The sequence below is a fragment of the Cibotium barometz genome, chromosome 42, assembly GCF_041138505.1.
Source record: "Cibotium barometz isolate CiBa-2024 chromosome 42, ASM4113850v1, whole genome shotgun sequence".
NCBI classification, from domain to species: Eukaryota; Viridiplantae; Streptophyta; class Polypodiopsida; order Cyatheales; family Cibotiaceae; genus Cibotium; species Cibotium barometz.
In genome coordinates, this window is record NC_141087.1 from 31,015,738 (window position 1) to 31,042,525 (window position 26,788).

At 47.9% G+C, this 26,788-nt stretch overlaps 2 protein-coding genes across 3 annotated transcripts in view; one reads left to right on the forward strand and one right to left on the reverse strand.

The window, feature by feature from the left end:
- Window positions 1-1,708: 1,708 nt before the first annotated feature.
- LOC147614360 (PTI1-like tyrosine-protein kinase At3g15890) overlaps window positions 1,709-26,788 on the forward strand; it is a 126,256-nt gene continuing 101,176 nt past the window's right edge. Inside the window, exons 1-2 of the mRNA XM_086780905.1 lie at window positions 1,709-1,967; window positions 17,157-17,310. Coding sequence (XP_086637031.1) covers window positions 1,915-1,967; window positions 17,157-17,310 — 207 coding nt within the window. The 5' untranslated portion in view covers window positions 1,709-1,914. The remainder of the gene's footprint in view (window positions 1,968-17,156; window positions 17,311-26,788) is intronic.
- Window positions 20,199-21,773, reverse strand: LOC147614361 (uncharacterized). Of its 2 annotated transcripts, none has more exons than XM_086780906.1 (2): window positions 20,829-21,773; window positions 20,199-20,732 (listed from the first exon to the last, which is right to left on the reverse strand). In XM_086780906.1, exons 1-2 carry the CDS (start codon window positions 20,865-20,867, stop codon window positions 20,274-20,276), a joined length of 498 nt encoding a protein of 165 aa, XP_086637032.1. In that variant the 5' UTR covers window positions 20,868-21,773; the 3' UTR covers window positions 20,199-20,273. Both variants share the same exon structure in this region; 1 of them encodes a protein (XP_086637032.1).

The following is a 26,788-nucleotide window of genomic DNA, read 5'->3' on the forward strand; positions in this document are numbered from 1 at the left end:
AAGCATAAAAATTAGAACATAACATATACTTGCACAAATTAAATTCATAAACCTTAATAAATAAAATTAGAGCATAAGATATACTTGTACAATTAAAAGTATAAACCTTAATAAACAAAAGTAAATAAATAAGAGAGTTCGAAAATAGAGAAGAGATCACCATCAACACAAGATTGGGTTCAATCTCCCCTGGATTTGTACCACTCACCCATATTTATATGTACTAGAGAAAGTTTGCTTTTCAAAAAGATAACTTCCAAAATTAAAGCATAAGTGCTTTTGAATTTTTGAGTGTAAAAGCTCTACAAAAATATAGCAAGCTAAAATTAAAAGTCTTGGGTCTACCAAAAGTATAAAATACTATTTGGTATGTACAAAGGTATGCCTTACAAAAAATTAATACCTAAATAAGAAACTATAAAAGATGTTCACATGGCTTCCAAATATATCTCATAGTGGTCTAACACATGTTCCACCCACGATTAACACATAATTCGCCACTCAATCATTACCTACATCCAAAATAACATTCGTCAGTGCATACAATTGATTAAACACATTAATCTTGACCATATTATACCAGTGCACACAACTGATTAAATATATTAATCTTGGTAAATGATAAATAAAATACGCATCTAAAATAAAATATCTCAAAATAAAATAATGGACATGGTCATAGAGGTTGTAACTAACAAACCCACTCTTCTCTTGAAACCTAACTTGACAAGGTTACCCTCATGTGGAGGTGCTTTATCTAAAAGGTTGGCGTACCTTAACATCTCCTTTTACAAATGTTGCCTTCATGTCAAGCTACTTATCTAAAAGTTTGGTATACCTTAACCATTAATTTCTCCTTTTACAATGGTAGGGGAAAAACATTCACTTTTTACTTGTGAAGATTGAATTATGACTTCTAAAATTTAGGGCCTTTACACATTATCGCTAGAACCACAGTTTTTAAAACAGACTTTTGAGATTCCTAGTGCATCTTGTTCGCCCAAACACATGGACAGGGACTCTCCCCCATCCATGGATTTTAAAATCTAGTTCTATTAGATATAGATGTGTAAAACCCCTTAGGCCCGGTTCAAATCAAGTGGTGCACACCTTCTATGCATTTGAGGTGGCATAACCTCATTCACGGGCTTTATAAGTCATAGGTGTTTGAGGTCAAACGTTTCTGACCTTAAACCCTCGACAAAACAATACGCACATCGAAAAAGCCACAAAAAGACAACTGGGGAGCTAGTCGTGGGATTCGACACATGTCCCACCATTCTTAACGAGCTGGGTCTCATCACTTCGTTGGTAGGGATTAGCGGCGAATAAAAAAAGTTCTAAGTTGGTTTTCAGTGTGTGATCCGCATTCAGAGATGTCCAGGTTAAAAAGGGGATGTGGCCTCGCCGCTTTAGATTCTTGACCGTCTTGCTTTATTAGTACTGAATCTTGATATGGAATTCGACACATGTCCCACATCAGTACTGATATGGGATTCGACACTTGTTCCACCATTCTTAACTAGCTAGGTCTCATCACTTCAGCGGTAGGGATTAGCGACGACCGCGGCAAATTAAAAAAGTTGGAAGTTGGGTTTTCATTGTGTGAACCGCGTTCAGAAATGTCCAGGTGAGAAAGGGGATGTGGGCGCGGCTTGGTCTGAATCTTGGTTTATTAGTACTGATAAGGTACGTGCGCATGCACGTGCGAATCGCGACAGACTTGACTGGAGTCTGGGAGCAAAGTTTCAAAAAGCCGTGTTGATCTCAATCTCATCATGAGCTCTTCTGTTTGGGAATCAACCTCTGCGTGCATATTCACAAATTAACAACAGAGCGGATCATTATCCGCTCTGTTGTCCGTCAGCGAGTGCGATTTTACTGTTATATTTTTCCCCATGTAGGAGTTGCCGGATGAAAATGGATTTCCTAAGGCAATTGTGCTGCATGAGCGCAACTCCTGACAAGTAAGTGTAGCATTTTCACTTGCTTCCTTATTATCATGTCACTCTGTGTGTGTGTGTGTGTGTTTTTTTTATGCTTTTGTTTTTGTTCAAGAGTCCAAATTAGTCCAAATTTCGCCCCTGGGGGGAGGGGAGGGGGGGGGGGCCGGGGGGGGGGGAAGGGGGCTACCACAGGCGATGATCAAGCAGGGCTCCTCTGCTGGGGGACACAGTCTCATGCTGGTGAGAGGGATGGCCGGTGGTGGCACGTCGTCGTCGGGGAGAGGCTCTGGCAATGTGGTCCATCTGCCAACATATGTGGGAAGGCCAATGGGGGTGCAAGGGGATACACCACAAAAAGAAGGCGGGGGCGCATGGAGAGGTGGGTGAAGTGGGGTTGCGATGCTGGGCGAAAGGATACAGGGAGAGGCTGGTGAAGTGGGGTGTGTGGCAGAGGGAAGGGGCAGAGGGACACGTGAAGGGGAGGTGGGGGGGGGTGGTGGTCGGGGTTCCCCCTGCCACCTCTCCCCTGGAGATCTTCTTAAAAATAGGCAGAAAGAGCTGCACAGACATGGGGAGAACATCTCTTGCATCCAATCAGCACCATCCCGCATATGTCACCGGGATGCCATGCCATACCTGGTTACTAGAGCATGATTATAGAATAAAAAACACTCGCATGGGAGCCCAGAAACACACAGGAATGATGGTCAAGAGAGCTTCGAAGTTTACGGATGTAACATTGAATTGGTCCTGCCAAGATGGGCATGTACCTATTGGAGACCCCAAGCATTGGTAAGATTGAGATAGAACTTGCGCAACCACCTTGTGACCAATGGAAGCATTTGAAAGTGTGACAAGCCAAAAGCACAAAATGAATTCCCTCAATGGATGCAGCTGTAGCAAGTGAGCTGACCAGCTTCATTTGCCTGCCCACCAGGTGAAAGGAGTCCCCAAAAACCTGAAAGTGAGAAACTGTGGGTTTTCTACCAAGGTAGGTCTGAAAGGGGTCTGTCCTGGCACAACAGTAGTAGGGGACCGATTAAGAATATAAATAGCATTACTGAAGGAGTACCAGTGTTGGCAAACTCCCGTTGAATGCCATGTAGCTCTCACAATACTGGTTAAATTGACGAGAAGTAAACTCGCCTCCTTTGTCGGCTTGTAATGTCAAGACAGAGTGTCTCGATTGGCTCCACCAAGGTTCTCCATGTTTGGAATCTGTCGAAAGTTTCATCTTTGGATTTGAGAAAATAGGCCCAGGTATATCGGCTAAAATCATCAACCAAGAGAAAAACATAACTGGCAGAACCAAGAGACGGAGTGCACATCGCATGAACCAACTCCAGAGGTGCCGTAGCCCGCCGGGCAATGGAAGGAAATACACCCCGAGAGTGCTATACATGCGAAATTTATGATTTCATCTCCTTTCTGTACACGAGATTTGCAAATTGGGGACTAAGCTAGAATTTATGGAGGTCTCGGTGATCATTCGGGACCCTCTGATTAACAAATTCCTTTGGCAAGGCATCAAGGACCATGGCCTCTACAAACTCACGGCTCTTTACTCTCACAGACAGAGGTACCCGCACAGACGATCTTTGGCATGCTAGATTTGGGCATCTTCATTTGGAGGCCTTGAGGAAGGCTTTTCGGGACCAGCTGGTGGATGGATTACCAGATGTTGGCACACGTGAGGGCCCTTGTCACTCTTGTCTCAAAGGGAAACAACATCAAGAGTCCTTTGCAAAGAAGGCTACAATCCGGAATGAGGGGCATTGTCCCTTTGCCAAGAATGGGGACAGTAGTGTTATCTCCAATGGCAACTTTGCCGTGGCTTTGGTGCAGTTCATCAATCCAATCCTTGCGATAAGTCATGTGCTGTGTGGCACCGCTGTCCAAAATCCACAGAGGTGGGAACAAGATGGAAGAGCCTGCTCAACCACTCAAGGGGGAGTCTCGGACTCGAGATCAATCAAGGTGATGAAAGCTGACGACTCCGCAACTTTGGTGGATGAGCTTGCCCCTTGACTTCCCTTCCAAATCCTGCATGCGACTCTGGCATTGTTGCCATAAGTGCCCCTATTTGGAGCGATAGTCACAAACCTTCTGGTTGCGAGAAGAATTAGAAGTTGAAGACCCCTTCGGCTTTGCATCCTTGGATTGTTAGGTTCCCCCCTCTCTGGCCAATGAAAGCTTGGTTACCTTTCTTTGAAGAAGAATTCTTGAATCTGCTCTCTTGATCAAGGACCATAGGCACCAGCTCATCCCAGGTAATGGTTTCCGTCCATCCTGTGGGAAGAAGTGAAGAATAGAAACTCTTATATTTCGAGGGCAAGTGATCAAGTAGCCGGATGGTCATATTCTCAGTGGAAATCTCCTTCCCGCACCCAGAAATCTCAGATTGCAATGACTCCTGTTTGTTGATGTGATCGTACATGGAAGTAGAATTTGTGGGTGAAAGCTTCAGCATTCGAAGCTCCAGGGAAACTCTCTTCATGGGTGTCTTCTGGTCGTACTTGTCTGAGAGTCTCTTCCAAGCAACATGTGCATGAGTGGGTATCTGAACCGCCCGGGGTTGGATGAGTGCCATGATGTACCTCCTCTGAAAAACACAGCCACCAAAACAGCCCAGGAGCTGCTCTTTGCACTTGTAGGGAGCGTAGGCAAGAAAGAAAGAGAGTGGAGAGGAGAAAAAAACGCAGAAAACGCAGGTATGAATCACTGTAGACAGTCACCAAGTTTGCGCGAAAACGGAGAAAATCAGCACCAATCAGCGATTCCAGGTCTAGACGTCTCCGGGCTCTGATACCATGTCAGAGGGCAGTGGAAAGATGTAGACGAATGACAAAAACGCTGAAGCTCCAAGAGAGAGATGAGATAAAACAGCAAAATGCTGATGCACTAATCCTCAAGAAAAGAGTGGATACAACCAGCCCGTAGGCAAGGAGTGGACTCCGTAGGTAGAGGGCTGAAGGTGCTCACCAAAGTGATCAACAAGAATGATCAAGGAATGATTGAATATGAGGAAGAGGGCAGCACATATATATACTTCTATATGAGCTGGCTGACCGCATCCTAGTCCCACATGACCTGAAAATAGGTGAAAAACTCCACAAAGGGTGGGGGCAACCCACATCAAAGGCCCATAAAATAGGGGAAAAATCTGGGAAGAATGGGGAATGCCTGAGGACAGAAATGGCCCTTGTAAACACCCAAAAAGCCACCAACAGGAGATGATATGTGCTAACAGTCCTGGCCCTTGGAAGACTGCAATCCCTCGTGAATTATGAGATGAACAACTGAAATCCTAGCCTTGGTTTTTATAGTGCCTAAACATGCTGGTTGGTGGGTCCAAACAGGGTCGGCCTACTGATTTATCTCCAACGACCTGCTTTAGTGCCTTTTAAGTAGGCACCTTTTCACACCATGATCTGGCCGCCCTTGCTGGGCTGGCTGCCTGCTGTCCAGGCTGTGCCTGGCCTGTCCAGGCCGCCTGGCTGGGCTGTCCTCCATGGCTGGTCGGCTGGCTGGCCAAGCCCATATGGGCTGGCCGACAGGCTGCCACGCCCCCAAGACCAGGCCAACCAAGGCCTAGCCTCTCCTTGGGCTGGTGGCCAGTGGCCATGGGCCTCTTGGCCCCTTAGGGTGGCCTAGGGCCTACCTAGTCTTGTAGTCCAAGGATACCAATCCCTTTTTGGGGTATAGCTCAAAGGGCTGCCTCCTTCTCCTACATGCAACTACATGCCCTAAAACTTTGATGCCTGGTATCTGGCTACAAGCCGAACACTCGGAACACTTGACATCATTCCAGAGGGTGACTCATAGTATGGACTGGCACTGCTTCATGTGCAGGATTTCCAATTTGTCACCACCCTCCTTAGGAATGAAGTGGATTAGACCCTCTGAGAGCCTCTCTGGCATGGCGCCTTTGGACATAATCTTATTGAAGGCTACTGGAAGGCCGCCTTCTATGAGATCCCAGTGGTGGAAGGAAAAAGGAGACTGGAAGCCCATCTGCCCCTGGGCATTTGCCCCTAGGAAGAGCTGTCAAGGCCTCCGCCAGCTCCTCTCTTGTGAAGGGAGTCAATAAGAAGGTCCGGAGAGGGGGGGGGGACCACCTCTCTCATGTGCCGCCAGACCCTCTCACACGCATCCACTACCTGTGAGGATACTGGGGCACTCGTGAGGAGGGATCTGAAAAAATCCGTGGCAATGGTGCTCACGGGGGGGGGGGGGGGGGGGGGGGGGGGGGGGGGGGGGGGTCAGAAACAATAGCTCCATCCTGGCCTCGCAGCCTGCGAATACCATCTCTTCGCTTGTGGGGGCCGGCAATCTCAAAGAAATCTCCAATGACTTTATTACCGACCTGGGTCCATGGTATTTGTACTCCACCCTCCTCTCCTCTATGGATTTGAGCTCTGTATGGGCGGTAGCCAGCTGACTCTCAATCCACGGGCTATCTAGGGAACTCTCGTGAAGTCCCTGGAGAGAAGCAAGACCCCGCCGAATGCTCCTCTCTTGCTCACAGAATCTCGCTTATCTGCTGCATCTTGCAGTAAGTTGTTGATCTCACCAAGGCCCGCACCCAAGGTGCATGAGGAAAAACCTGAGAGAAAATCTAGTCCCTTCCATATTTGCACTATCCTGCTGTAGATCTTAGAGTCATGAATGAGGGTATCAGGGATTCTAGTGCTCAAGTTCCTGTCTTGCCTCCAAGGGTCCTCTAAGGATAAAATACCTAGAGCATGATCGGAGAAAGTTTTGCTTGCCAAGATACCAATCATGCCCCCGCGACCGCAAGCCCACTCATCCACATAGAATCTATCAAGTCGAGAAAGATTGGGGCCAGTGCTCCTCTTGTCAGACCGCGAGAAGCACAGACTCCCGGGGTTGCGTCCAAACTCCAGCAAGTGCCAAGTGTCATGTCCCCCTGAGTGGCAGGATCAACTCCTCCCAAACAGAGTACTTTGAGCTTGAGACTGTAGACATGCCTCCACCGAGTTTATTCTCTGTTGACTTTATGATGTTAAAATCCCCACCTATGCACCCAAAGTCGGCTTGAGGGAGGGACTGATGGATTGTACTCCAGAAGGTGGCTCTGCCTGCAACGACGTTTGGGGCATAAACATTGAGGAAGCCCACATAGTCCTCTCCAATCCTAATGGTAACCCATTGAGCCTACCCGGTGTCTATGACGCCTGAGCCTACCACTGCTGGCCAGATCTGCTCACTGATAGAAATTAGAAATACAAACTCCCCCCTGTATCTAGGAGGTGCCAAAAGAGGGAGACAAGAAAGTGTGGCTCTTGCCTAGTAAAATCTTCCCCCAGCGACGGGTATGCCCCTCAGAAAGATGGTGCTCCTGGAGGAGGAGAATGTCAATAGGTCCCTTGATCGCTGCTCAATGGAGCTCTCCTCTAAGGACGCCTCTCCTCTGAAAACACTGAGGCCCCCGCAAACCTTGAATGTTCCCTGAGGCAATCTGCATATCAATCTTTGTGGGAAGTGGAACTATCGGAACTATCGTCCACTCGAAGAGTCTTTGGCGTGGGTTTTGACGGGGAGTAGTCACAATCAGTCCTGGGGCGAAGGCACGCCAAGTGGGCATGAATCTTGTCACCACTCTGTTTGAGCTTGAGAGTAAGCATACTCGGGACTCCATCGGTCGCAATGTAGGTACTTGTAGGAGGGGGGAAGAGGAACTGCAACTAAGATATGAAGGAACATAGAGTAGCACCTCCAAGCAGGAGGACACCGCCTCCCCATCCTGATCTCTATGGCCTGAGCCTCCTAGCTCCATCCCAGCCAGGGGCCAAAGATGGGTAAGCACGTCTGTGATCCGCAGATCATGAAGATGATGCGAGAGCTCCACTGCTTGCCCTTGAATGGCGACAGATACCGACTCCGAATCCCACTCCGTCTCTGGGGTTGCACTTAAGGGAAAGGAGAAGATCATCTCACCACTCTCAAGTGTGGATTGCTTGGAATGATGGAACAACACAGATCCGAATGGAAGCCACCATTTCCTTGAAAATATTAGTTCCTTCGATAGGGAGGCATCGGAAGAAACTGTAGTCCATTGGCTGCCCTAGGATCCTGGGGGGCCACTTGGAGACTGGTGGGAGAGCCCTCACTGGGGAGGCGGCAATGGTCATCTCTATTGGCTCCGAGAAGTGATGAATTAATCGGCGGATTGTACTCATCAGTTGCTTCCGCTTCGGGCCAGGCGTAGCTGGAGGGCGGCAGGAATGCTCAGGAGAGGCGGAGGGAGGGTGGAGTGCGGGCTAGAAGAAGAGGACGGGGCAGGGGGGATTGCTGTTTTGAAGAGTCGGAGTCGAGGGTTGAGGATAAGGGGGGAAGGAAGGGGGGGGGGGGTGGGGGGGAATGGGGAAGTTGGGAAGAGGGAGATGGAAGCGGCTAGGAGTGATCCATCAAAGAAGGAGGGTACAGGGAGGAGCTTGCTGAGGGCTCAATGGGACCAAATGGCCTCAATGGAATCGGAGAACTTGAGGAGGAATCTCGACGGGGTAACGGCCTCTAGATCGGAGGGGTCAAAGGTGGGACCCTCAAAATGACCTTTTTTTTGGGGGGGGGGGGGGGGGGGGGGGGGGCGGGGGGCATTGCCGATGGGTGGATGTTGCAATAAATGCTCGAAACGGTTCTCTGACAAAACCAAATCCTCTTGTGCTCTCCCAGCCTGGTGCACATGACGACATCGCTCAGCTCTGGAAGTCAGCTAGCGGCCCTGGTGTGGGCCAATGGTTTGCCACTCTCCAGCAGCAGCAATGTCATTTGTAGTTGGGCCCTGGTGCTCTGCTGCCTGAGGACGTGCATCTCTCCTAGCCCCTTGAGGCTGTTCGCCGGGGGGGACAAGCTCTTGCGAGATGTCCCATCTGCCTGCATATGAAGCATTGGTCGGGGAGGCCAGAGTACTCTACTCTGTTGAATGGGGTCTTGCCGGAGGCAAGGAAGGGATATGACGTCGATGGGTTTTTTTGTGTGTCAAGATGATGGTGCCCAATAGATGTGTCCCCGCCCAAACCTAGGAATAAGAATAAGCGCCGGGTAGGTACAGAACCTGAGAATAAGGGTTGTTGCATGTCCACTTGCTACCAGAAAACTATTTGTTATCAACTGCTGCATGTGTAGGGAGGTGATGGTGGGGTAAGAGAGTGCATGGTTGCGAGCAGCATAAGGGAAGAACATTGAGAAGAAGAGCAATAGGAGCAGTGGGTGATAGCATAGTTTAGAGAGCCAAAGGGTCTTTTTTTGTTGTGTTGCAGCTCTGAGGCAGTTGGTGGGGATTTGTTTTGTTTGGGAGACGACGCGGGATTGGATTGAGAAAGCTTGGGTTTAGCCAGAGCAAAGGACGCAAGGGAGATAGAGGGTCTTGTAGGAGGTTGGTGCCCTTGGACCTTTGAAGCTGCATCCTTGTTAGAACTTGGTCTAGCCCAAGGCTTTGCTCAGTTGTTATCTGCGTTGTGTTCGATGGTGGAAGCCTGCATCAAAGATACTTGTTCTTGTGGGAGTTGAAGGGGAAAGACTTTGAATAGTTTTTGCTGGGATTCTCTTGTTTCTTGAGGCTCTCTTTCTCTATTGTTTGAAACCCAGGTCTCATGGTTGTTGAGACAGGCTCTTTTATCATCTATATGCAAAAGGTTTTTTATGGTTTTGGATGGTTGAGTTGACTTTGCTCTACTCTTGTTGTCTAATTTGATGTTGTTGAGAGAATATATGTGTGAGTGAGGTTCTAAGGTCTAGTGAGTCAGGTCTGAACCAGAAAGCTTAGATTTTGAGTCAGTTGTGGTCAGCTGTGTGTTGGGTTGAATCAGCTGGTGTTGTGAAAGAGTGGATTTGGTCTTGTTTAAAGCCTGTGAACTCTTGGCTGACAATCTGAACGTGGGCGGATATCAGTCTGATAGATTGGGGACTGGATGGTCTATTTCAGATGAGGGCTGTGTCAGTCAGAGAAGTGTCAGCTAGGATTAGCTGAGGCCCAGTAGGAGTTAGTTGAGGGTGTACAAGAGTAAATCTGGCCTCTTTGAGTTGAAGGTAAGCGTTTGTAGAGTTTGGTATGACTTAGATTTCCAGCCAGTCAGCAGACCATCGGGCTTAGTTGAGAGCTGAAAGTATTCCAGAGTCAACAGGCGGTCAGTTGCTGTGAGCTGAAAGTGTGGGGAGTTGGTCCTTGGTGTTCCTAAGGTTTTCTGAGAGTGTAGTGGTGTTAGCGGACACGGGTGAAGAGGCCTGAGTAGTCGGAACTAAGTTAGCTGAATCAGCTGGGTCAGACAGGTCAGACTTTAATCAACAGGGAGTCAGCGGAGGTGTGCTGGGCTCCGTGACGCCCTGAGGAAAGTATTTTGAAGTTAGCTGGGTTTGGAAGACATCTTGGGTTTCCTAGAGGACATTTCTCTGACTGGGGTTAGTAGCCAGAACCTGAGTCAGAATACAGTCAACAACAGGTCAGTTTGTGTCAACGGAAGGAGTTTTTGGTCAGCTGGTGGTCAGCTAAGGCCAGCTAAAGACTTGTAAGTGAAGATCAAAGTTGTTGAAGGCTAGAGGTGACTTGGGAGGACCATTGGGGTAGTTAGCTGGGTTAGTTTGAAGAGCTTGGAGAGTGCTTAGGTATCCGCTTGTGTCAGCTGAAGATCAGGAGATATCAATTGAGTGGACTGGTACCTTCATTTGGTGTTTGTGCTGGTGGTTGTTCCCTCCTCACGGAGGCATGTTCGGACAGGCTATAGAGGCAGGTCTCCCTGACACATCAACGTGCGGCATTGTCTTTGGCAAGGCAACACAGATGCGAAGGGATGGAATCCCGGCCGCCCATGCAAGGGCCGAAGCTGCTATAGGGGGGGATTCCATCACTCTCCCAATGGCTCCACCAATCACATGGAGAAGAGGAAGGTATTCCTTCTTGAGGCCTGGGAAGCAAACCGTCATAGAAAAGCCTAAAATGCTAGCCAGTGGGTTGGATGTGGGGTTGAAGCCGTGCTGCCACCTTGCAAAGAAGGCCTGGTCCGTACGTTGTGTGACCAGGCTCAACTGCATGACTATTTGACACTGTTGGCGAGTCAAACTGAACGTGGTAGTAGCCGTGCCCCAAAGGATGAATATCGATGATCTTTACAGGCACTCCAAGGAGGCTAGCTTGTAAAAGATGTCTGAGTTGTCCGTGTGCCGGGCGGCTACCAACAATCTTGCACACCAGAGTGGGGGCCTCTAGGGATGCAACCGTTGAAGCGAGGAGTTGGAGGTCCGCTTCTCAGAAGGATAGGCAAGGGATGGTGGCCTTGGTCGGGGATGACGAAGCGGCTGCCATGGAGCCTTGTTGAGGGGTGAAGACTAGAAGAGGCCAAACCTTGCCAAAGGATAAAATGCCCAAGAGCTGGAAAAACTGCCAAATGAGAATGGAGGGGATGAGTTGGGAATGGAGAGTTGGAGCCGAAAGGGAGACGGTGGGGGGGTGGGGGGGGGGGGTGGGGGAGGGGGAACAGGAGAGGCCGTGGGGGAGAGGAGGGAAGTGAGGGAGGGTGGAGGGGCAGCAATGCACAGGAGAGGGTGGGGGAACAGGGTAGGGGCGAAGAGAGAAGGGGTGCGGGGCAGCGGGCAGGTGGGGCTTTGGTGGTGAGCTAGAGAGAGGGGGCGCAGGCACGAGAGGGGGGGCGTAGACGGGGGCAGAGAGAAATGAAATGAAATGAAATGTTATATTAACGTCTTCAAAAGGCCATAATGACCTATGAGACCAAAAGTTACATCATGGTGGATCTGATACAATGTCTGGATAAAAAAACCCAGAAAATGAAAAATAAAGATGATACCACTGGCACCTAGAAAATGATACTGGAACTGGAATATAGTGAGGGGGGGGGTACGCTATGGAGGTGAGTGGAATATAGTGAGGGGATACAATATCATGTGGGACGGAGGGGTACACTATGGAGGTGCCTCCATCTCATAATATGTGCTGCATCGGACACTGGCGGATCTCCTCAATATCCTCTGTGGTCAGCACCCTGACTGGGTGTCCCGCATGCCTCACAAGAATAATCCAAATCTGCCGCTGCAACCTCCGTCTATGCTGGGATGCCCTCCTCCGTAGTCGTGGGCGTCTGGACCACCCAAGCTCAATCGCACGATCAATCAGTGTACCCCTGGTGTGGGCGGTATCCATGTCCTGCTGCTGCTGTGGTCCATCTGGCGCAGTGATGGCTGGACTAAAGAAATCTGTAATGTGCCTCTGAGTCTGGCTCTCTGTGCGCCTAAGCAGGCTATCTCTATGTCTTCGCAGCTCAAGCAAGAACAATCCCAAACACCTCTGGTCCTGGTACCCCATGACTTTGGAAAGTGGTCCAAAACCCTCTCTGAATAAACAGTGGAAACGACCACGTATCTCATAGTATGCAGTACAATGGCATATATAATGCAGCTGTCTCTGGCTCCCCATGGCATACTCGGCATATCCTGGCCTCAGCTGGTATACCTCTATATCGGCCAATCTCAATCTCAAGCTGGTGTGAGGATGTGCGAATCTGACCAATAGCACATCGTACTGCATGAGACAAGTGTACATCCATGTAACTGGGTCTGATCACAAAACCATCTGCTGTGAGCTGAAGAAAATGCTCTCTGTAGAAAGCCATCTTCGTGCCCAGCTCCTCAGTCGGCTGTATCCATGTCCTCCTAATGTCCAGCTGAACTAAATCTTGACGGATGAGTCTGGTAATCTCTGTCCGTGTGAGAGTGAGAGAGGGTGCCTCCAAAGAATACTGGAAGGGAGGAGAGAGAGAGAGGGGGGGGCGAAGGCGGGGGCAGCACGAGAAAGAAAGCTGTATTAACGTCTACGAGAGGCCGAACTCGACCTATGAGACAAATCAATGTACAACTGTCAATGTCTTTTGGATGTCCAGAAAAAAAAGGACAAAATGAACATGAAATAAACTATGAAAGTACTGAGCTAGTGGGGGGGTGTGATGGATGGAGCACTATTGCTAGAGGCTCAGTATGCAACCTATATGCGTAGGGTATATAAGAATGCAATGTAGATCTGTCTAGCTCCAACCAGTACCATAATGGGGGTGTAATATGTGATACATAGGCGATGGCGAGGCAAAATACCTCGGAGCATGATCTCCGGGTGTGAGTGTAAGTGAGTTAGCCGCTCCTAGATATGGTGCTGATGTCGAGCCCGTATCTCTGTGATCTCCCTCTAATGTAGTCTGGGAGTCTGGTAGCCTGGTGCTCTCGGTCTCCGTCTGGCTCGGAGGTCTGCAGTGCGCTGAAGTGTAACCCCCTCTTGTGTCAGGGTAGGCATTGGGATAGATCTCTCGAAGAAATCAGTGAGCTGGAGCTGGAGCTGGAGCCCACCTCTCCCTGTGGTATGAGTCTGTAGCAGTGTCTCTCTATGGCGCTGTGTCTAGCAAGAATTGGCCAAATTTGCGTTGGTTTGCAGACTCCATGATCTGGCGGAGTGAGGGATGTCCACAGAAGATGGTGGTGTATCTCTCTCTAATGACACTATATGCTCTGCATCTGCATACATAACGTTCCTCACTCTCAACCTCCTCTTGGCATAGTCTGCATATCCTCTCTGCTCTGGGGATCCGTGCTGCCCTACTTGCCTCAATCTCAAGTTGGTGTGATGACACTCTGAGCTGGCCAATCGCCACTCGGGCACTGTGAGGCATGTACACATCCATGTATCCAGGTCTCTGTATGAATCCATCCGCTGAGATACGCATAAATTGATCTCTGTAGTATAGCATCTTTGGCGGTAGCGGTTGACTGGGTGTAATCCAAGTCTCTTGAATGTATCGTTGCCATAAATCCTGTCGAAGGACTCTGTTCCTCTCACTATGAGAGAGCTGGATGTGTGGTGCATGTATATCATACTGGAAAGGTGGCAGGTGATCTATGTCAAGACCATGCTGAGTGAGCCACTGTAGCATCTGTGAATACCATGATCTCCTATCTCCAGTCTCTGTGAGCTGCCTGGACGCCTCAAGAGTCAAAAGCTCTATGTGAGAGTTGATCTGATGGCATATCTCTGATCCTCTGTATGAAGCAAATCATCTGGAAGAGGGCCTCTACTAGCATAGGAGGTGCAGCAAACTCCGTCTGGACAATGTCATGTCGGACGGAGGGTTTGCTGCGGATCATCCATGAGAGCATGAGAATCTGAGGCCTCTCTATCTCAGACCATGTGGAGGTGGCGAGCCCAGGTGCCCATACTGATGCAGCATACATCAAAGCAGGGGTGACTAGTGTGTCAAACAACCACCCCTTCATGCGGGGCTCCTGGAAGTGTGCTTGGTGACATTGTCTCTCTAGCATGGCCAGAGCTGCATACCCTCGTGTGAGTCTATCCCTGGCTGCCTGTGCCATAGTAAATCTTCCTGGCGGAGTCGTAAATGTAATCCCCAGGTACACATATGAGTCTACCACCTCTACCTATCCTCCTGCTAGTGTGAAGATGGCCTGTCATCGAACCGGCCCAGAGGTGTGGAAAATCATGGCCTTGGTTTTCCCAAGGTTCACTATAAGCCCCCTCTGTGTGCAGAAGTCGTCGAGTGCATGGAGATGGTGCTGTAGTCCCATGTGCGACTCAGAGACCAGAATAATATCATCTGCATATAGCATAGTGTGGACTGTGGTACCTGAGATGTCTAACCTGTCCCCATCACCGTGACCAATGAAGTCAACCACCTCATCGATGTATAGCCCAAATAGTGTAGGAGAGAGTGGGCATCCTTGCTTCACACCTACGGTGCTAGCAATAACATCAGATAGCCCCCCGGGGCATTTTATGCGCCCGAGGACGTGCTCATATAAAGCATAGAGAGAGAGGGGGCGCAGGCGGGGGCAGCACGAGAGGGGGGCCTGAAAGAGTGCACAGAGCGGAAGCAGAGTGGCACTAGAATGTGCTGAAAAGAGAGTGCAAGAGAGAGAGAGAGATATGGAGAAAACTATGCTGAATATACTGAAGCAAAACGGTCCCAAGCAAGAGACACTACAAGTCTCATAAGTGAGGGAGCAAAATATGTACAAGACTGAATGAACAATGAAAGGCCAACACCCACTATTTATAGTAGGGGTAAGCTGTCCGACTGGAGCTGCAAAATAGGCCGACTAGAGCTACTGGACAGGCTGACTGGAAAATGCCAGAAAAGCTGGGAAAAATCCCAAAAAATACTAGAAAAAGGGGTGGCCAGCCCACAAGCAAGGGCCATGCAAAAGGGACCAAAGGGGCACGATAAAAGAGCAGAATCTGGGGATGAATGTGCTAACAGGGTCCAGGCGGGGGCAGTTTGAAGGGAGGAGGGGGCTCAGGCGGAGAGAGGGGGGGCACAGGCTGTTCGAAGGGAGCAGGGGCAGCAAGAGGGGGCATAGGCCGGGCTAGTTGGAAGGGAGGAGAGGGGGCGAAGGCGGGGGTAGTGTGAAGGGAGGAGAGGCGAAGGCAGCGATGGCGGGCGCAGCTCGAAGGGCGGCGCTCACAGTTCACAACCCGTGAATTTGAGGGCAGTCTTGTTTCACCCCAATAGTGCTGGAAATCTCTTGCGATGTATCTCCTCGGGCTCTCACTCGTCCGGTGATAGACTCATAAAGGGAAATGATGCTCCAAACCATGTTAAATGGGACTCTGATCTCCTGTAGATGCTATTGGAGGCGGGCTCAGGGTACAATATCAAGAGCTTTGCAGAAATTCACAAAGCAGCAGTAAATCCTCTGATGTCATGCTCTATCCTCCCAGATGTTGGCACGAAGGGTAAAGATGTGGTCAAGGATGGAGTAGCTCCTCGGAAAGCTTGCTTGTCCTGAGACTTTGCATCCTGTCTCTCTTCAAATGAATGGAGTTTTGCCTCTAGCACCTGCCACCGATCCATAAAGTTTGGCCAATGTGTGGCAAATGAAACGGAGATCTGCCTCTAGCACCGATCCATAAAGTTTGGCCAATGAGTGGCCAATCATGATCGTCCTATAATTATTAGGATCAAATGGATCTCCGGCTTTGAGGATGGGGGTGATGGTGTTAGCGGACCAAGAGGGTGGAAATCCTTCACAAAGGGCTCTATTGAACATGTAGGCTAGTAGGGATGCTAGGGTATCATTGGCATGTGAGATGTACTCAACAGTGAGTCCCTTGTGATCCTTGGCCCGTCACTACGTTGTCTACGGATGGTTAAGTGATATATGAGGTTTTTATGCAAACTCCATTGTACACGTAGAGGCAAAGAAGTAAGCTGACCCTGTTTTTGTTGACATATAATTTACTCATGGATCATATATAACATCTTCTCGTCGCATAGACCATCTATTGGGGGCTGATGCTCCTCTCATGTTCCATGTTCTTGGTATTCCATGATGAGATTCCATGGGCAGTTTTGTATCACCCCAGTGAGATAGCTTTGTTTCTGTTTTATTTTCTGTTCCATGATGAGATATGCCATGGACATGTGAGAAGAAAAAACTGAATTAGGGTTTTGAACGTACAGCTGTATGAGCAGGTTGTACAGTGCAAAAATTAGGATTTGTTGACTTTGACTGCACAAACAGATTCGGGTGTCCTGTTATGTACCCCGGATGGAAGGTTTGGGCAGATTCTGACCAGAAACCCTAAAAACAGTAGGAACCCTTTGCTCTGGTACCAAATGTTGGCCCACAAGAACCTGTTAGGGTTTGTAGGGCAATGGAAGTTCTCACACACACACAGGAAGCAAATCAATTGAGAGAGAGAGAGGGAGAAGAACTTGCATGCGTGACTTTTCTTTGCAAGGTTAGGTCTCCAAGAAGAGGCTCCATACATTGCCTCAAGCTCTTGCATCAGTGTTTATAGTTTTTTTCATTGAACATGTTGATCTGTTCCATTTAGCTCACAGTGTTGGCATTGCTATGGTGGTAAAAAATCTCTCAAAGCTAAGGAGAGGGGGTAGTCATTATCTTAGGTGATTGAGCACATCAAAGGCATGAGTGGAGTAAGGTGACAAGGCAGATGTAAACAGTGAGTTGTGAGTCGTCCTATATGCCAGTCTTGATTTGAGCTTTATTTCTAGTACATTGCATTTTTTGAGTTATGTGCTAGTATATGCTTATGGATAAAAAGAGTAAATAGGTCTCTCTTAATTATGTAGGGGTGCAATTAAAAATCATTCTTCTGATATATCTTATGGTCATGCTACTCATCTTCCTAAACATTTTGCTTGTCTTTTACAGGTCCTGCAAGGCTTCATCAGAGAAGTATAACAGTTGGAGAATTTTCTCTCTCAAAGAACTGCATGCTGCTACCAATAACTTCAACTATGATAATAAGCTTGGAGAAGGGGGATTTGGAAGCGTTTATTGGGGGCAACTATGGGATGCCTCACAGGTAGTTGCTTGAAGCAATGGCTTACAATTTATGAGACCTTCAATGTTTTGGAGAGGCATATTCATTGTGCTGTAGCGCTGTTCTCATCTTGAATGCATTCTGTATGTTTGGTTCCTGAAAAATCTTGTCAAAGGTTCTTGAGACAGAGCTTTAGTGGTGAGAGAGGAGCTGAAAAGTGTTGGATAAAGCCGGCATGCCCAGCTTGACATGCACAAGGAAAAGGTGAGCATCAACGTGTGGGAGCTTGAACTCTTGAGAGGAGCTGAAAAGTTAGTAAAAAAAAAAGTGCCAACACAATGTAGACCACAACTCTGAATTAGACTAGCCTTAGGCCCGAGACCCTTGTGTAGTTAACATTTTTCACCACCCATAGGCGCTTTTTATCTGCCCATAGGTGATGCCGCCAAGGAAGCACCTTGTGGTGCTTTGAACCCAGAACCTCCTAGTTCTAGGCAAGCACCTTCACCACTTGGGCTATCACCTCATTGGCCGATCCGAGTTGCTTTTGTGAGGCCTACCTATTCATAGTAATAGGAAACGGGTGCTTCCTAGCCAAAATTGCAAAACTCCATTTCCTGAAGGCGCCACTTCCGTTTCCTGTTTCCTTCTCTCACCTAAGGATTTTCCCCCACACTTTTCCCTTGCTACAATTTACCTTGTCATCTCTTCCAAATTATGATCCAAGATCCTCTTCTATTTTTCTTAACCGTTTTCATCATTCTATAATCTATTTACGTCTACTATACAACGTTAAAGACATGCCATTTCCTAGCCATTTCCATTCCCTTGTTTCAGGCTGTTTCCGTTGCAGAAATATCATCTGTTTCCATTTCCTCCCCTGGTTGGGCATCTGCAAATGTAGTACTCCTCCGTCTTGACCTCCATAATGTAGAGTCTACAGATCCTATCCACTTTGGCAATGCCCTCTACTCTCCCTGTCTCCATGGGAGGCGGTGAGATGAGACTAGGGTCTGCACAATTTCAATCTGCATGGCATGTGACATATGTCTGGGTAGGTATCGTGGCCTCTGGATGAAGCCACCTACTATGATCCTCAAGAAGTGATCTGTGTAGAACTGTATCTTCGTGGGTAGCTCCGGGGGCACGAGCCATGTGGTGTGGGTGTGCTGGCTAAGGAGATCATATCGAATGATGTGGTTGGTATCACGATGGGCGAGACAGAGGGAAGGGGCATCTAGGCCGTATTGGAAAGGTGGTAAGAGATCTACATTGAGCTCCTAAGCAAGGAGCCAACAGGTGACTCTAGCATACCGTCGCTGATCATGCCCCTGCACTGCTAACTGTTGAGAGAACTTCTAAGCAAACCTTGGTAACATGTGGCTATCTAGGGTGGAGGCTATGTATATATGTGTCACCATTTGGATAAGTACATCTACCACCAGTGGGGCTGGCCTGAACTGTGCCAGGACGACCGGATGTGGTACCAATGGTTTGCCCCAGATCATGGGGGAGAATATCAAGACCTAAAGACTCTCAATCCTCCTCCAATCTTCCTTGCCAAGGTATGCCACAGAAAGGGACTCCATACATCACCAATAGGGTTGCTAAGGTGTTGAAGAGACATCCCTTATTGCTAGGTTCTTGAAAGTGTGTCTCAAAGCACTAGAAGGGCTAGAGCTGCATAGCCTCTCGTCAATCTCACTTGGGCTGCGCATGGTGAAAATTGGGCTAGAGAAGGTGGCTTCCAAGTATACATATGGTGTGACAATATCCACAAGGTCTGCGATGTGGGTGAACTGATGTCTAGATGCTACCTAGTGAGAGGTGTTAAAGATCATAACCTTGGTCTTCCCAAGACTGATGTCTAGATGCTACCTAGTGAGAGGTGTTAAAGATCATGACCTTGGTCTTCCCAAGAGGTGCCCTTGCTCACAAAAGATGCGTAATGCATCCAAGTGCCTCTGTAGTTCCTCGGCTGAATCTAAAATGAGCACTATATCATCTTCATACAATAGGAGGGGGATCAAAGTGCTTGCGACGGTTGAACGTGCTCCATCTAGTTTGTCAATGAAGTCAGAGATCCTATCATTGTAGAGGCAAAATAAGGTCGAGAGGAGAGGGCATACCTCTTGGACATGGCCAATAAATGACTCACTGTGTCGTGATGCCCCATGCCCCATATCATCTTTGATGGAACACCCAAACCCTCCAGACGTGCTGGGGGACAATGATAAAAGCTTTGTGAAAATCCACAAAGCCCCAATAAACAAGGAGTCTTTGCGATCTGGCCCCTCCTCCATAACAGCCCTCATTGTAAAAATGTGATCCACTGTGGGTGTCCTTTGGGAGCCAATCTGCACTGTGGAGTATGTCCTCCAAAAACCAGTCTGCCCTGTGGCCCTGGATCCATGCATCTCTGCCATGGAGCTAAACTCTGACTCTAACACCGATCCATAAAACTTGGACAATGTGTGACCAATCATCATAGTCCTAGAGTTTCCAGAATCTGATGGGTTTCGAGCCTTGAGGATGGGGCTGATGGTGCTGGTGGAGCGGGAGGGTGAAAAACCATGACACAAAACTCTGTTGAACATGTGTGCCAACAGAGGGTAAGGGTGTCAAATGCATTGCAAAGTGCTCTTTCAGTAATGCCTCATGATCCTAGGCATGGTTAGTTAGTACGAAAGGTACGATACGGTACGGTACGATAAAATACGGTACTAATTGGTACCTTAAAATTTTTTGAGGTACGGTACGATATTAGTACGTTTAAAAAAATACTTCTAAACTTAAAAATTGTAGACAAGAAGTTACAAAATAGTAGAACCATGAACATAATGTCATCATGCCATTAGAGTACAAAACTGCTACAAAAGGATAGGCCAAAAACTCATGGCATGGGCGACCGCCAACATGCGTACATACATGATACTACATACTACTATACATCATCGATGGGCTAGAAGGAGATAGATGCCCAATGCCTAGAGAGCTATAACATATCAAAAGTCTACATCATCACCAACATGTGCATGATCATCAACATGATCACTACTAGAGTGTCCATCAAGAGAGTTCTCTGAAGAGGACTCTTTGAAGGTGGACAAGACACTCTGGGGATCATTCTCGCTAAGTAGGTTGCCATCATCATCAAACAAGGGCTCTCTAGGCAGTGGGGTATCATCATGAGGGGGCAATGGAATATCATCATGAAGGCGGGGATTGGAGCTCGAGGATCCCCACCTCACATATGTGTGAAGGCCACCCTTTGCCGATGTCGAAGGCGGAGGCCTATGAACTCCAACTGCTCGGCCCCGTCCATGCTGACTCCTGGTGCTGCGAGTATCTGCTGCCACAAGCTCACTATAGAGCTCCATGAAGATTGCCTCCTCCTCCTCATCAGGTTGTTGATTGACACTTGCAAAGTTTTCACTCGTCAACGTGAAAGTGTCAACATTGACCTACACATTAAGGCACAAAAGTTAGAGTCTGTACAGTGTACACAAAACTTAAAAGTTATGAATCATGACGAGTTAGAGTCTAGACTTGTCACTTACTTGCTTGGGACTACCCATACTAAGAATGCCCTGCATCATGCGCAAGTTAGTGCGGCAGTAGACCAACCGCTCCAACTGTCGTGTGCTCAGTCGATTGCGTATTCTCGTGTGTATGAGAGAATAGGAACTCCAGTTCCTCTCACATGCACTCGTAGAACAATCCTGGGCTAGGACCCTTAAGGCTATGGGTTGGAGATGCTCTAGTCCATACCCAAAATTGTCCCACTAAAAAAGGGGCTTCACAAGTGACTCCCTCCTCCAGCAAGTGGGAGACGAAAAGGAGGTTTGACCTCTCTGATCAACATAGCAGCCCAACTCCTCTAGAAAGGCATTGTGCTCATCAACTGGCACAGCGCGAAGCATATATGCATCCCGATCTTGTCGAAGCTCCCTATCGGTGCAAACTACTGGAGACTTGTAGGCTGGATGTACCAATGCTGCAAACCCGTGGATTGGTTTGTGCATCCACCTCCATCTCTTCTGTGCAATCTCCATGATTTGTGCTCGCTCGTCAAATGTAATGTCTGTGCAAGCCTCCAACTCCACAAGGGCAGCTCTAAGGAAGTGGACAAGAAGGCCCATGGTGGACCCCTTGCAATCTGTCATCCGCAAGAGCCTATAGAATGGAGTCATAGCAATGACAATTGCTCGGACTCTAGTCCAAAATCTCTCCTCTAGGCAAAAGCGTTGCATGGCTTTGGCCTCTTCAGTGACGTGCTCATCCCATTCGTTCCACATGGTGGAAACAACTGTTTGGCGAAGGGCGGGCCTCACATCGTATAGACGCTCCAAAACCAGCCACATGTAGGCAAAGCGGGTGGCCGATGGCTTCTTCAAGTCAAGCCTGCTATGCTCACGAAACATAGCAAGCACCTTCACCTTTAGCATGAAGAAGTTGACAATAGATGTAGCTTGTTGCACAATCCTCTTCACCCACCCGAGCTTCGCCACATCTTCCATGAGTAAGTCAATGCAATGACTGGCACATGGAGTCCACACAATGGTGGGGAATTCCTCCTCAAGCAAGCGGCCCATGCGTCGACAATTTGATGCATTGTCGGTGATGACTTGCATCACGTTTTGAGCCCCAACCTACATGGTAGATAAATCATATGAGTTGAGGGCTTTGCACAAATGACAAATCAGCCACACTTTAGTAAAATAATGCTTACCTCTATGATCGCTTGCCTAATATGGCAATGGCAAGTGCACACGCTCCTGACAAACAGCTCCCTATAGGCTGCAAAGGGCGATGAATGGCTCTCTATTAATAATGCTCAACTTAGTATGTTCACACAATAACCCAATCATTGTGTCCACCCTAGGTTGCTCATTGGGTGCCTGGACAATATTACAATGATTTGGCACATTAGCCCTTACAAACACATGAATCCGGCCACGTACTCGACCTCTGAGGTGGCCAATGGATAGAAGCATGTCCACGTCACACTCGGAGAGGGTGCAGGTGACATCCCATCTGCTTAACTTGGAGCATGGGTGCAACTGATGCTCCATCGCTCCACCTGAAACCGGCCTCTGGTAGAAACCAAAGTGCGGTAGACTAGCAGTCACCCTACCACTTGTAGTCCAGATATGAAAACAAATATGATTGGAGCTAGAGTGCTCCAAATCTGAAAATAGAACGACACCTGTTGGCCCCAAAGCTTGGCGCCCCTTGCGGTATTTCTTTATTCAATTTCAAAAATATGAAAGGCTGAGTACAACAAAACCAGCCAAGAGAATACACCTGTATGGCCAATCTGGCAGCCCACAATACCTCTTAGCACAGAGGATTCACACACAGATCTGTGTCTCAAATCAACACTCTGTGCTTCCCTCTGATTAGCCAAGACTATTCAGCAGGATAGCCTTGAGCATACATCTGGCATATCTCATGCACATGATCCCACAACTCAGCACAAACATACATTCACTGTCCCAATCTCTGTTTCCACCCTTTTCAATCTGCCATACCCCTCCTCTCACAAGGGGCTAGATAGTACAAATGTGCAGCAGACATAAGCTAATGGAAAGAAAGGTAAATGAACAAATTCAGAGCTTACCAAAATCAGCTCGTGGATCTGCATCGTAGGAAATGACCGTACCAGTCTGTACTTGCAGACACTTGTTTCAACAACCTTGCTTCACACGTGAGTGTACCTGTCTGTACCTTCCTCCCTGCATCCACCTCAGTGTTGTACCTGCAGCCCTCTGATGCTGCGTCGACTGTACCAACAAAACGCCGCCTGTATCAAGAAAAGCGCCGCCTGCTGCAGCTGTACGGCTCTGTCTGTACCAGTCTGGAGAGAATTGCAGCAGTTCTAGCTGCACGTGCGTGTGTACCTGCTGGACTGGTCTGCGCCTGCAACACAACCTGCACTCGTACTGTCCAGCACCGCCTGCTCCAGACCCGTCCGTACACTGTACCTACAGTCGTACAGTGCTGTACGGCCTGTACCAGCAACTGCAGCCGCCGCGCCAACACTCAGTATGGATTCCTGTCAGTGCCACCTGTACCTGCAGTCGTACAGTTGTACCTGTAGTTGTACCTGCAGTCGTACAGATGTGTACGGCCTGTTTTCTCACACAGCTTTCAGCAGCCAAAATTCTCTGCAGTTAGCAGCCGACTAGCTTCCTTCTCCTCTCCACGCTTGAGCCTACACGCATGTCTCCCAAAAGCAAGAGCGAGAGTGAAGAGAGAGGCATGCACTCCAAAAGTGGAGTTGCCCCCTCTCCAAACTTGTCCTAGGGCCCCAACTTTAATAATAATTAAAGTTCCCTAGGGGCCACTAAGGCCTAGGGGCAACCATACATAAAACATTAAAATATTAATGTTCTAGTTCCCCCCTTCACACCTGGAGATGTCCACACATCATTATCTCTGTCCGGGCACCCCAAATGTGAATCATTTAATATTTTGACTAAGCAACCACCATGCCCACACCTGTGCTGTTCCATTTTCACAGGGCCATGACATACCCCCCTCTTGAAAAATGGCAAGCGTCCTCGATTGCATTCTAGTGATACAGCAAAATATCCAAAGTGAAATATACAATATGGCAAGATCAGCGTCCCAATCTCTCTAAGCCATGCACATGTATCAACATTCACTGCAAACCAATGGCGTAGTAGTAGTCCAAGTTGTATACCACTGTGAACCATACACAACCACAATATCCCATGTGACTAGTACACATTTATCATAGAAGTCCCATAAACAAATGTACTGTCAGCCATCAGTACTTACGGGTTAGATGAAAACTGCAACAAGCGACCTCTAGATGTCATCTGAGCCTGTCTGTATCAAGGGCGTGGATGTGCTACCCCCCTCTTGAGCATCAGGGAATGCTCCAGACCCATGCTCTGCTGAACTTGAATGAGCCACAACAAGAGTCGGCTCTAACTTCAAGGCATCGAGATAAAGCTGCAAAACGTGAGGTGAATCTGTTAAGTCACCTTCCTCCATCCACTTCGCATCCATCGGTGAATCGTTCTTGAACTTCACAAGATAGCGACGGGAAACTTTACCTCGTACCTTTCTTTCCTTATGTGCCAGTATCTGCTCTGGAATAAGAACCTCATCAAGTTCCTCAACTTCCGGCTGAGCCTCATCTGATACATCCTCAGGCACATCCCCACAGAAAGGTGTAAGGAGACTCACGTGAAAAGCATTGTGAATCCTCCAGTGATCTGGTGGCTTCAAACGATAGGCTACCTCACCAATCTTTTCCAATACCTGAAAAGGCCCATAATAACGCATGCTCAACTTAGGGAATAAGCGCTCTTTACCCTTCATCTTCTTGAGTCTAGCCTTTTCAAAGCGCAAAAGAACCCAATCACCCAATGCAAACTCTAAAACACGTCTGTGACGGTCTGCGGCTTTCTTTTGCTTCTGCGGAGTTTTTTGGAGTGCCAACTTAACTCTCCGATAAGCTTCATCCATACTCTCCACATATTGATCAGCCTCAAAGATCTTATCCTTTGTATGCAAAATGGGTGGTACCTTCTTCCCTCCTTCCACAATCTCAAAAGGCGCCTTGCCTGTTGAGGTATGAACAGTGTGTTGTTATATGCAAACTCCACCAAAGGAAGATATTTTTCCCATTGTTGCTTGTGCTCTGACACATAACACTTAAGAAGATCCAACACTGTAGAGTTAGCCTCTTTCGACTGACCATCTGTTTGTGGATGAAATGACGATGAAAACTTGAGAGTTGTACCCATGTTGTCAAACAACCCTCTCCAGAACAAACTCGTCATCCGTGGATCACGGTCACTAATGATAGATGTAGGCAAGCCATGATACTTGAAGATGTTCGCCATGAACAACTTCACCATATGATCCACTTTGATCGTCTTATGCACGAGAATGAAATGGGCCTGCTTACTGAACCTGCATATGATAGTCCAAATGCCATCATTGCCCGTTTGTGTTCGTGGAAGATCAAATATAAAATCCATGGCAATGCTCTCCCAAGGTCTATCTAGAATAGGTAAAGGCTATAGTAACCCTGGTGTCTTTTGACGGTCAAACTTTACCTTCTGAGTGCATGATGTACGCAGCTTTCTAGGATTGTGTTCCTATTACAGGCGGTACATACAGTATTTTGCTGAAATTGCTTCACCCCTTTATGCCTTGACAAAGAAGGCAACTCCGTTTAGATGGGCTGATCGGAAAATTACAGCTTTCAAAAAGCTCAAAGAAAAGCTTACTTCGGATCTAGTATTGGTGTTACCGGACCTCCGAAAGGCTTTTGTTGTCCAATGTGATGCATGTGGAAGTAGCATTGGGGCAGTTCTCATGCAGGAGGGACATGTGATCGCCTATGAGAGTAGAATATTGCAAGATGCCGAGAAGCATTTACAGGTTTATGAGAAAGAGATGTTGGTTTTCTACATGGAAACACTACTTGCTTGGGGCTGATTTCACTATGCAGACAGATCATCAGACCTTGCGTTATTTCCTCACGCAAACTAAGCTTTCAGAGAAGCATATGCGTTGGACAAACTTCTCGTCTATGTTTCACTTTCAGATTGTGCATGTGGAAGGCAAAAAGAATGTAGTGGCAGATGCTTTGTCACGCAAGCCACAGATCTCCGCAGTTTCACTTGCTTATCATCATGAGCTTGATGAAATGAAAGAGCAGTATGCCCATGATGAGGACTTTGAAAGGTTGTATGATCAGATGTCTGAGGGTCAACGGCATGAGCATTATACTCTCAGAGATGGATTTTTATTGATGCATGGCAGACTGTGTGTTACCAGGCCATTGCGACTCAAGGTTATGATTGAAAGTCATGCTCCACCGTATGCAGGTCATAGAGGTATTGACGCCACGGTAAAAGCAGTGGAGACTTTCTTTTATTGGCCAACCTTGAGAAGAGATGTTGATGCCTTTGTCAGGCAATGCATCGTAAAATCTGGCCAATTAAGAATTGCTTCCACCTTCGCTGGATCCATACGGACTCCATGCTTAGACACAATATGCCCCAAGAAATGTATCTCTTGCAAAAAGAACTCACTCTTCTTGCCATTAACAACCAGCCTATGGTTCTTGAGTTCTGCAAACACAATGGCCAAATGCCTTCTATGCTCTTCCTCAGTTTGTGAATGCACAATCATATCATCAAAGAATGTGCCCACAAACGCTCTATGAGGCGTGAAAATCCTGTCCATCATTCTGTTAAATGTGGCAGGTGCATTTGTCAAACCAAAGGGCATAACCAAAAACTCATACAACCCAAACATAGTTTGAAATGCTGTCTTATGCACATCCTCGGGTCTAATACGTATCTGATGATACCCACAAACGCTCTATGAGGCCTGAAAATCCTGTCCATCATTCTGTTAAATGTGGCAGGTGCATTTGTCAAACCAAAGGGCATAACCAAAAACTCATACAACCCAAACGTGGTTCGAAATGCTGTCTTATGCACATCCTCGGGTCTAATACGTATCT

Bases quoted from the DNA above. Each gene is read 5' to 3' on its own strand.
- LOC147614361 (XM_086780906.1), bottom strand. From the start codon at position 20,867: ATGATGCAGGGCATTCTTAGTATGGGTAGTCCCAAGCAA. The intron at 20,733-20,828 runs GTAAGTGACAAG...CTTAATGTGTAG, and splicing joins GTATGGGTAGTCCCAAGCAA to GTCAATGTTGACACTTTCAC.